General features: G+C 40.2%; 1 protein-coding gene across 5 annotated transcripts in view; it reads left to right on the top strand.

Moving 5' to 3' along the window:
• LOC126291754 (uncharacterized protein CG43867) overlaps positions 1-12227 on the top strand; it is a 518693-nt gene that overhangs the window by 481505 nt on the left and 24961 nt on the right. For all 5 annotated transcript variants that reach the window (XM_049985431.1, XM_049985433.1, XM_049985432.1 and 2 more), the window contains 2 exons: positions 3708-3947; positions 9274-9425. In XM_049985431.1, the coding sequence (XP_049841388.1) occupies positions 3708-3947; positions 9274-9425 (392 nt within the window). The remainder of the gene's footprint in view (positions 1-3707; positions 3948-9273; positions 9426-12227) is intronic.

The raw sequence follows: 12227 nt of genomic DNA on the forward strand, positions 1-12227 counted from the left end.
TGGCTCGACACTCACTTTGACTCTGGATCATACCCATAGCACCACCATCCCCAGTCACATTTCTTTTAAGGAAATTTGGATGTTCTGTACTTCACTCTTCAAGTCGCGGCAGACAGTCAAGCAGTTTTCTCTTCGGTCCTTTGTGAGTTAAGTGAGGAACAAATTTTGCAGACATCCATCTCATATGCAAATCTTCAATTAAAATTCACTGGACTGCACTTCATGACACTTTTGTTTCCTCAGAAATTTGATCAATGGTCCTTCAATGATTTTCATCAATTACACATTTGATTGTGGCAATGTTTTCATCATTTCTTCCTGTTGAAGGATGAGCATGGCATGGCATGCCTTCCGCTAATATGTTGTCAGATTTAAAACAAGGAAACCACTTGTAGACCTGTGATTTCCCCAAGTCATCATCATTAAAGGCTTTCCAAAGCTTCCCAGTTGTCTCAGCTGCAGTTTCTCCTAACAGGAAATAGAGTTTCATACAGACTCCTTGCTTCTTCTTATCGGCCACATTATTAATGGCTGAAGGGCTGAAATAGGAATGCAAACAACAGAGTACTACAAATAAACCACTTAACTCTGACTGACACCAGCTTACAGAGTGATGTGGGAGACCTCAAACTATCACCACCTTGCGGCACAATGTGTAACTACAAAGTGTGCATGTGCAACAGATTGATTCCAATTATTGTTGGGTCGCCCCTTTAGTTTATCCTGTATGAGCCTCTTCACCTTTGCGTAATTGCTGCAACCTACATCCATCTGAACCTTGCTGTGGCAAAGCCATTGTCTCCCTCTGCAATTTTTACCCTTCACATTTCCCTCCATTGCTAAATTTATGATGCATCTTTTTCAGAGGAGCTTTTATTGCTATTCCCAGTGTGCTTTTTATGTCCACTTTACTTCGGCCATCATCTGTTATTTTACTGCTCAGGAAGCAAAACTCTTCTACTGCTTTTAGTGTCTTATTCCCTAATTTAATCCTGTCAGCATCAGATGATTCAGTTTGACTATTACTCTTGGTTTACTTCTGTTGATTTTCAACAGCAGCCTCCCTTGAAGACACTACCCATTCCATTCAAATGACGTTTTGAGTTCTTTCCATTCTTTGATAGAGCAGAAATGTCATTGGTAAACCTTAAAGTTTTAATTTCTTCTCCCTGAACCTTTCCGAATTCCTCCTTGGTGTCCTTTTCTGCTTGAACATTGTGCAGATTGAATAAAATGAGAGACAGCTACAACCCTGTTTCACTTCCTTCTCAACTACTGCTTTTCTTTCATTTCCTTTGACTATTATTCACTTCCTCTATTTTGTCCTTGATAACTTTAGAATTTGAAATAGTGTACCATATTTCTGTCAACAGTGTCAAACATTTGTCTCAATGTCAAATACTAGTTCCAGATTTAAAAATGCAGTAAATGCAGGTCTGAGTTTCTTAACATATTGTAGGACAATATTGCCTTGTGTATTCCTACTTTTTTCTGGAATCCACATTGATCTTCTCCCAGATGGCTCAACAATTTTTTTCCCTTTTTTCTCCCTTCCTTTTCCTCTCTCTCTCTCTCTCTCTCTCTCTCTCTCTCTCTCTCTCTCTCTCTCTTTTTTTTTTTTAGTTTGTGATTGTTGGTACAACATTTGAATGAAAGAAAATTTTTGGAAAATCCACTGGAAAAGCTAGAAAGTTAGAAATATGGATCAATGAAATGTGATGGTTGTTTTGATAGTTCTGCTGTCACATTTTCATAACAACAGGTTCTACATTGAATATTGATATTTTGCAGGAAAGAATACAATTGAAAGTGATATTTCAGTGTGTAATCAGTGATGATCACATCTTTGTGCATGCAAAGATTGAACTGATTTGAGTTCATGCTAATTTTGTGTGTTGTCAACATTCAGTTGATTTCAGTTCGTGGTTTGCTTTGGAAAAAAATGCCACCTGTGAAGTGTCAAAATATTGGTCAGCATAGGTGCAACATAGGCTAACTACATGATCGTCAAGTAATGATACAGACGGAGAGCATAGACAGTGCTTTGTTTCAATTAAAACAATGTCAAGAAAGATTCAGTTGGATGAATCCCTTCTCAACCAACTGACTTGGTGACTGACAGACAACACACAGCCTAAACCACTGGAAATATAGATATGTTTTACAATAAACACTGTCTTTAAGGGGGGTAAGACGTCAAAAAGGGCCGACTTGGAGCAGGAGAGGCACCACAGGACATTTTAATTTCCACTGTCTATACTTTTACAAGTAAATTCATAAAAAACTTTGTCAGCATGACCAGGAAGGATTCAGGATTCACACTCGTAGCAGCAGAAGTTCAAAAACATAACAACAGAATTTTTTTTTTTTTTTGCATGTGAAATTTCATCATTTTTTCACTTACTGTTGGGTGCATTTGTTGCTATAGGTACACTTTTCTTCATAAGTGAGAGAGACTGTTCAATGAATTTTGCACAGCATACAAACCATACTTACAGATGTCTGAAACTCTAGAATCTATTTAATTTATGAAAAAATCAATGAGATGTTACGTTTTAAATTTTATGTTTAGAAAAAAATCAAATTTTGTAGTTAATTTATCTCAATTTTTACCACAGTTTTTAATGGATTTGGAAAATTCTAGAATCTCATACACTTGTAAGTATGATTTGTATGCTGTGCAAAATTCATCAAAGAATGTCTCTTACTTGTGAAGAAAAATGTACCTATAGCAACAAATGCAGCCAGTAGTAAGTGAAAAAATGATGAAATTTCATATCTAAAAAAAATATTTTGTTATGTTTTTGCACTTCCACTGCTATAAGTGTGAATCCTGAATCCTGGACATGCTAACAAAGTTTTATGAATTTATTCGTAAAAGTATAGACAGTAGAAAATAAAATGTCCTGTGGTGCCTCTCCTGCTCCAGGTCGGCCCGTTTGACATCCTACCTCCCTTAAATTGGCTACCAGAAAAATTGTGGTGTGAAAATGTGGCGTTTTGTTTTCCATTTTGCAGTCATTTTTAAAAAACAGGAAGGTTGTGTTTACGGGTAACTTTATAATTGTACCTGCTCGTAGATTAAAAACATTTGAAATACTGTCATTAAAGTAACAATCGCATATCCAGTAGCTGGATAGATCTCTCTCACACCAATTTAACCATTCATTCTGACTTCTATTCCCAATCAGGGTACTGTTTGCAATAACAATAAATAAGGTCAGGGAGAGGAGGGAGGAGGAGATGGACAGAGAAGGGGAGAGGAAATGGATATAAAGAAAGGGAAACGGGATAAGGACAGGGAGATGAGGGAGGAGGATATGGATATAGACAGCAGAGGGAAGGTGATGGACAAAATGAGGAGAGAAGAGGAGAGGGATAGAGAGAAGGAAGTAGAAGGAGATGAGGACATATATCCAATTACCACACATAATGTACAGAAAATTCTGTTTGAGAATTACAAATTATTTAGGAATAAAGGACACGGCTCACTGAAAGGCAGAAGTGCTGTGTCATCAATACCTACACAAACAAAAGATACAGAGTTTGAATAGCTTTCGGAATACACTTCCTGTTTCAAGCTCGAAAGACAAACATGCACACAAATACACTCACTCATTCACACGCACACTCCTGTCTCCTCACAGTGTGCACAGTCGACCGCAGTACGAAGCACAACTCAGATGCTTACTCCTCTTTGTTTGCAGCTGTGTGACGTTATCTCCAAATGGGAGACGGCCCTCCGGGAGAAAGGGTCGGGCAAGTTCGAGAACACACGGGTGATCCGGCTGACGTACAAGAACCGGCTGTACTGGCGCTCGCAGGCACGCACTGAGACAGAGAAGGAGCGGCTGCTGCTGTGCTACCAGGTGAACCTGCAGGCCGTGCAGGGCCGCTTCCCCCTCAGCCGTGAGCTCGCCCTCGAGCTGGCTGCCCTCATGGCACAGGTAAGTCGACTTGGACTGCTCTCTGCTCTGTACCCTTTCTCCGTACTCTATCTCTATTCAGCAACTCAATATGACCAGTCCTCTAGGTTATGTTTCCTCTTTAGTTCAGGCTGCTTTGATAAGCACCTGGATCAGAAATGAATACACCATTTTCTTCAAAACCAAACGATTTATTTTCCAACACATTCCCCTTTTATGGAAGTACCCTATTCATAATGCCACACCCATTTCTCCACCACTCCAAAAAATGGGAATCTTCAAACTATGTAAAATACATTGTTTTAATATATCTAAAAACAAAGTTGATGTGACTTACCAAACAAAAGCGCTGGCAGGTTGATAGATACACAAGCAAACACAAACATACACACAAAATTCAAGCTTTCGCAACCAACGGTTGCTTCTTCAGGAAAGAGGGAAGGAGAGGGAAAGATGAAAGGATGTGGGTTTTAAGGGAGAGGGTAAGGAGTCATTCCAATCCCATGAGCGGAAAGACTTACCTTAAGGGGAAAAAAGGACAGGTATACACTCGCACACACACACCTCGACTGACATCTCTGCCCAAACTCTTTGCCTTCACTAATGTCTGCTTGTGTCTGTGTATGTGCAGATGGATATGTGTGTGTGTGTGAGTGTATACCTGTCCTTTTTCCTCCTTAAGGTAAGTCTTTCCGTTCCCGGGATGGGAATGACTCCTTACCCTCTCCCTTAAAACCCACATCCTTTCGTCTTTCCCTCTCCTTCCCTCTCTCCTGAAGAAGCAACCGTTGGTTGCGAAAGCTTGAATTTTGTGTGTATGTTTGTGTTTGCTTATGTATCTATCAACCTGCCAGCGCTTTTGTTTGGTAAGTCACATCAACTTTGTTTTTAGATATATTTTTCCCACGTCGAATGTTCCCTCTATTATATACATTGTTTTAATTTTTATAACACAATGTCGTAACCAGTTTTGACCAGTAGTTGGTCACCTTCAGAGTAAAGGCACACAACAAGTGCTGGCTGCAAATAGTCTCCATTCAATTTAAAATTTTACTTTTGTGGGGGTTAACAGCCTCAGTGAGTTTTGAGAATGAAAACATTGTCCAGATAGCCTGTGTTTTTTTTATTATCTTTTTGATCGGCCAATTTCAGCCTTTTATCATTTTCAAGCACCTTGGGATGACACAGCTTGAAGACATTTTTTGTCAAATCAGATACTTACTTTCAACTTTACTATTTTTATGAGCATCCAATGATACTAAATAATTTTACCCCATTTCACCTTTGGCAAATATTTTAAAAATTTATTTTTGTGGGGGTCCTCAAGATGAATGAATGTATCACATAGGACAAGAAATGTTACAAGCTGCAGTCATCCCAATGTGCTTGAAAATTACCAAAGTTTGAAATTGGCCAATCACGTACATAATAAAAGAGAATGCAGCCAACCTGGATCATGTTTTCATACTCAAAACACATTGAGGTTGTGGACCCCCATAAGAACAAAATTTTAAAATGTTTGCCAGAGAAGGAATGGGGTAAAATTATATACTATCAATGGAGATTTACAAAAATGGTAAAGTTGAATGAATGTATCCTATCCAACAAGAAATGTTAACAAGCTGCAGTCATCTCAAGGTGCTTAGAAATGACTAAAGACTCAAACTGGCCAATCAGATAGATAATAAAAAGAATACAGCCTACCTCGACTGTGTTTTCATTGTCAGGGTCTCCATTCTGTTGTCAGCAGTACTAACGTATTATAGAAACCAGTTTAGAATTGTGAAATGCACATGTGATTATGTTGTTTAATATATATAAAAAGTATCTGGACAGCCAAAAAACATACGTTTTTCATATTAGGTGCATTGTGCTACCACCTACTGCCAGTTACTCCATATGAGTAGTCATTAGAAATCGCGAGAGAGCAGAATGGGGTGCTCCGCGGAACTCACAGACTTCGAAAGTTGTCAGATGATGGGGTGTCACTTGTGTCATAAGTCTGTATGCATGATTGCCACGTTCCTAAACATCCCTAGATCCACTGTTTCTGGTGTGATAGTGAAGTGGAAAAGTGAAGGGACATGTACAGCACAAAAGCATACAGGCCAATCTTGTCTGTTGACTGACAGGGACCGCCAACAGTTGAAGAGGTTTGTAATGTGTAAAAGGCAGACGTCTATCCAGACCATCACACAGGAATTCTATATTGCATCAGGATCCACTGCAAGTACTATGACAGTTAGGCGGGAGGTGACAAAACTTGGATTTCATGGTCAAGTGGCTGCTCACAAGCCACACGTCATGCTGGTAAATGCCAAACGACGCCTCACTTGATGTAAGGAGCATAAACATTGGGTAGTTGAACAGTGGAAAAAATTGTGTGGGGTGATAAATCATAGTACATAATGTGGCGATCTGATGGCAGGATGTGGGTATGGCGAATGCCTGGTGAATGTCATCTGCCAGCTTGTGTTGTACCAACACTAAAATTTGGAGGTGGTGGTGTTGTGGTGTGGTTGTGTTTTTCATGGAGGGGGCTGCACCCCTTGGGTGTTTTGTGTGGCACTATTACAGCACAGGCCCACATTGACGTTTTAAGCACCTTCTTGCTTCCCACTGTTAAAGAGCAATTTGGGGATGGTGATTGCACCTTTCAACACGATCGAGCATCTGTTCATAATGCAGGGCCTATGGCGGAGTGGTTACATGACAATAACATCACTGTAATGGACTTTCTGCACAGAGTCCTGACCTGAATCCTTTATAACACTTTTGGGATGTTTTCGAATTCCGACTTCATGCCAGGCCTCACTGACCGACATTGAAACCTTTCCTCAGTGGAGCAGTCCATCAAGAATGGGCTGCCATTCCCGAAGAAACCTTCCTGCACCTGACTGAACATATGCCTGTGAGAGTGGAAGGTGTCTCAGGGTTAAGGGAGGGCCAACACCATATTGAATTCCAGCAGTAATGATGGAGGGCACTACGAACTTGTTAAGTAATTTTCAACCATGTGTCCAGATACTTTTTCTAACAAAGAGATAGAGGGGCTGGCCAGTACTTACCTCAGCTCAGTACAGCCGATAGAAACACAAAAAACAACCGAAAATTTAAGTTCCTAGCTTTCAGAATAAATGTTCCTTCATCAGGGAGGAGAGAGGGGAAAGAAAGGGAAGAAGGGAAAGTGGATTTAGTTACTCAGAACCCAGGTTATGAAGCAACAGGGAAGGTAGCAAGGATGGAGGCATAGTGTGCACCAATTTGAAACTTCGTGGCAGATTGACTCGAATCTTAGATGAGTGCTCTAAGTAGCAGATGAGGTACTGGCGACAGTAAAGCTGTGAGACTGGGTCACAAGCCATGCTTGGACAGGTCAGTTGGGGGAGCACTCATCTGCAAAAGCCAAAGACCTCAGGTTTAATTCATGGCCCAGCACATAGTTTTAATATTCAGGCATTTCATTATCCATTCTGTTCGACTGCTCTTCTGAGTCCTTTACTAAACTTGACAGAATTATGATAAAAGTTGCTAACCTCAACATTTTTATCTCTTCTTCCTGAACTTTAATTCCCTCTCCAAATTCCTCTTTCGTTTCCATTATTGCTTGCTTCGTGTATAGACTGAGAAACCTCAGGGATAGGCTGTAGCCCTCTGGTAGTCCCTTCTCAACAACTGCCTCTCCTTCGTGTCCTTTGACTGTTGTGACTACAGTATGGTTTCTGTATAAGCTGTAGATAAACTTGTGCTCTGTGTGTTTTATCCCTCCTGCATTCAGAATTTCAAAGAACATGTTACATTCTGTCTATTTCCCTGAGATCAGCATCTTTTAACATTTTTATTCTTTATGTATTTATTTCATTTATTTTACATGTCTAGTTCCATAGGACCAAGTTGAGGAGAAAATCTTCATTGTCATGGAACATGTCAATACATGCACACACAACAGAAAAGTAATAATAGATAAAATAAAATGTTTGTGAATCCTAAAAGGACGACAAGCTATAAGTTTATATAAATGCAATCAACAGTGTACCACAGGCATTAGCTTAATTTTTCAAGGAACTCCTTGACAGAATAAAAGGAGTGACCCATGAGAAAACTCTTTCATTTAGATTTGAAATTGTGTGGATTACCACTAAGATTTTTGAATTATAGTGGTATCTTATTGAAAATTGATGTAGCTCAATATTGTATTCTTTTCTGCACAAGAGTCAAGGAAGTGTGCAGATTGGATTTCTGCCTAGTATTAACACAGTGATAGCTGCTAATTCTTGGGAATGAGCTAATATTCTTAACAAGAAATGACATTAAAGAATGTATATATTGAGAGACCATTGTCAGAATACCCAGACTAATTAAGAGGGATCGATAAGTGTTCACCAACGTACACCACTTTTTGCCCAAACTTCTTTTCATGTTGAACTATCACTTACTTAAGGCACTGTTCTAATAGTAAAAATGGCAACATTAAGTCCTTGAACAACATCCTGAACATTGGCTTTCCATGATGGTTTACTATCTATCTGAACACCTAAAAATCTGAACTGTTGAGTCTCACTAATCATATGCCCGTTCTGTGTAATTAAAACATCAGGTTTTGTTGATTGTGTATTAGAAACTACAAAAACTGATTTTTACTGTGATTTACTGTTAGTTTATTTTTTACACTCCGTGAATTTATGTCTTGAATTGCACTGTTTGAAACAGTGCCAACATTGCACACAACATCCTTTACTACCAGGCTAGTGTCATGAGCAAACAGAAATATTTTAGAATCACCTGTAATATTAGAAGGTGTGCCATTTGTATTAATAAGGAACAGGAGTAACCCCAGTACTGATTTGTGGAGCACCTGCCCCCCTCCCCTCCCCCCATTTAACATGGCCCACTGGCACTTCACCTCATAACCTTTTTCAGTGCTGTGGAGAATGACCTTTCACTGTCTGTTCTTAAAGTAAAAGGTGAACCACCATTTGTGAGCTACTCCCCATATTCCATAATGGTCTAACTTCTGGAGCAATATCTTGTAATAAACACATTAAAATACCTTATTTAAATAAAAAAAGATGCCCAGCATTTGACACCTTTTGTTTAATTTGTCCGGTACCTCACAGAGAAAAGCATTTTCAGTTGTTTAACCACTTCTAAAACCAAACTGTGCAATTGACAGCAAATTATGTGAAATGAAATGACCATTTATGTGTAAATAATTAAATATTATAAATTTAATCTCTGTATTTCAAATGATAATAGAAATTATCAAATTAAAAGTAAGTGTGCTACTGCTGACATGATTTCCTCATTTATAAAAAGTGAAAAGAACTTGGCAAAAATGTGTTTACAGATTGACTACGGCGAGTACAATTCTGACAAGACGCGGGGCAGCGGGGGTGTCGGGGGTGCTGGCGGCGGGAACCTGCAGCAGGTGGTGTCGCAGGCACTCGACCGCTTCTACCCGTACCGCTACCGCGATGGCCTGTCCCCCGACGAGCTCAAGTAAGGAGCACTTGGCCCTTTACTGGTGCCAGTCTCAGAGATAAATTACAGTTTTAGATGTGACAATATTATGTAAAGGATAGATTGCTACTCACCATATAGTGGAGATGTAGAGTTGCAGACAGGCACAACAAAAAGACTACTAAACACATAGCCTTTTGGCCGGAAGGCCTCCTTCTGAAATAGACAGCATACGGTCGCATACATTCACTCAAATGCAGCTCACACCCACATGACCACTATCTCTGGTTGCTAGGGCCAGACTGCAAGCAACTGTGCATGATGGGAGCAGCAAACTGTGCATGATTGGAGAAGCAGTCTTGGTGGCTGGGGTAAGGATGAGGCTGGGGCAGGGTGGAGGAGGGAGAGTTGGATGTGGGTGGGTGATAGTAAAGTGCTGTTTGTGGGAGCATACAGGGACGAGGTGGAGAGAGGGTAGGGCAGCTAGGTGCAGTTGGGAGGCCAGAAAGAGGGTGGAGGGAGGAGGGAGGAGGGAGTAGCACAAAAGGAAAAAAGAAAAATGACTGTGGGCGTGATTGTGGAATAGAATGCTGAGGAGTGCTAGAGGGAACAGGAGAGTGCAGGACAATGACCAACATAGGTTGAGGCTAGGAGGTTACGAGAATGTAGGATATATTGTAGGGAGAGTTCCCACCTGCTCAGTTCAGAAAAGCTGGTGTTGGTAGGAAGGATCCAGATGGCACACACTGTGAAGCAGTCTTTGAAGTGAAGAACATTACACTGGCCGGCATGCTTAGCTACTGGATGGACCAACAGTCTCTTGGCCACCCACTGTTTGTTGGTGGCCATTCATGCAGACAGACAGCTTGTCAGTTGTCATGACCATGTAGAAGACAGCACAGAGGCTGTAGTGTAGCTGGTAGATTACATGACTGGTTTCAGATGTAGCCCTGTAGTGGTGGTGGGAGGACGTATCAGACGGGTCTTGCATCTAGGTCTATTAAAGGGATATGAAGAGGTTGGCACTGGAGAGAAATTCGTGATGGGGTTCATCAAACCAGTCAGAAGACTGATGACAAAAAAAGAAAAATAATAATAATAATTAGCTATGAAGCAGGGGGTTGGGAGCAGGGGTTGAGTAGGGATTGATGAGGATATTGTGTAGGTTCGGTAGGTGGTGGGCTACCACTGTGGGAGGATTAGAGAGGATAGTGGGTGGGACATTCCTCATTTCAGGGCATGACAAGAGGTAATCAAAACCCAGAAGGAGAATGTGATTCAGCTGCCCCAGTCTTGGGTGGATGTGTATTTTGTCTTGTCCAACACAGTGAGAAATGAAGGGCGTTCATAATTGTTTTTCATGTTATAACTTCACAACCTCACTAGATAATAACTATTGGTTTTTATCATGTGACAATGTATCACTCAAAGTTTTGCTTCTCATTCATACACACCAATATGTGCATTGCTATTTGGTCAGACAATGTCCAGTCAGTATTGATTTCTCTCCACGTATGCTCCAGGAACTTGACGGTGACACATTTGAATGCAAAACTTCAATTCCTGTAGGTCTTAACCTAGGTTTGGTATATTTGATCCTTTAAAAACCACACACAAAGAAGTCTAGTGGCATCAGGACAGGCAATCCCGACAGCCACGAAATCGTGTCATTTCCTCCAGATCACATACCTGGAAAGCTTTCAGTCAGAATGTCCAGGTAGACATCACTGTTGAGGTAAGAATTAACTGAAAAACGATGCACCAGTTGAATGCAGTTGTTCCTAAGTCTGCACCACACTTTCTGAGAATCAAGATATCATCAATTTGGTACTGGAGGGAAGTGTGGGATGTAAAAATTGTAGACGGAGAGCAAGAGATGAATACAGTAAGCAGGTTCAAGTGGATGCAGGCTGCAGGTATTTAAAGATTAAGAGGCTTGCACGGGATAGAGTACAACGGAGAGCTGCATCAAACCAGTCTGCAGACTGAAGATCACAACAACAACTACAGTAACTTATTTTATCATAATCTTTCAAATGCTATAGAACATAATATATCACTCCATTAAAAAAAAAAAAAACTTGCTTCATATCTTGGTTGTTACAAGAGATAATAGTATTACAAATGTAATAAAATCACATGCCCCTGTGCATACTATAATGTACCAAAAACCTCATTTCAACATCTTGAACCAATCATGAAATAAAAGAGGGGCAAATTTGAGATGGTTCACCATCTATACTGGGCTTTTCCCCATTTCTGGTATGCAACTGTGACATCACATGGTACCATATCAACAATATCCACCACTTCCTTCCCAAGATTATGTTCAGCATACCCAAAGTCGAGCACTTCCTTATGACGTCACATCACACGAATCTCACAAACAGTGAACAAGGCAGGTACTGCAGTCCGGCACATCCACATATGGACGTGAGCCCCGTAACAAGTAATCGTGCCTCTTCTCTTCCTGACTCCAGGTGGGCAAAGTTAGTATCAGCGAGATTACTTTTCTTTGCCTGCTGTACAAATAGGAATTTGTTTTGATGTTGCAACAGCATCCTCTATACATATAGCAGACGATATGAATATCCGTTCCCTCTCGTAAAGTAACATTATACATAAGAATGTGTTTTTGAGTTGCTACCACAGTGACTGCAAATGAACATCTGCATTATACTGTAGATATAAGTATAACAAAGCACATACTTTCAATAACAAAGCAATGAAAGAGAGGAATTTATCATTTGATGACGACCAATATCTTGAAAACATTATGGTACCAAGTTTACAAAATAAATAATAATGGAGATTGTAACTTGTCACTTTATATTTTATAGT

This window comes from Schistocerca gregaria, chromosome 9 (genome assembly GCF_023897955.1).
Source record: "Schistocerca gregaria isolate iqSchGreg1 chromosome 9, iqSchGreg1.2, whole genome shotgun sequence".
Lineage (NCBI taxonomy): Eukaryota > Metazoa > Arthropoda > Insecta > Orthoptera > Acrididae > Schistocerca > Schistocerca gregaria.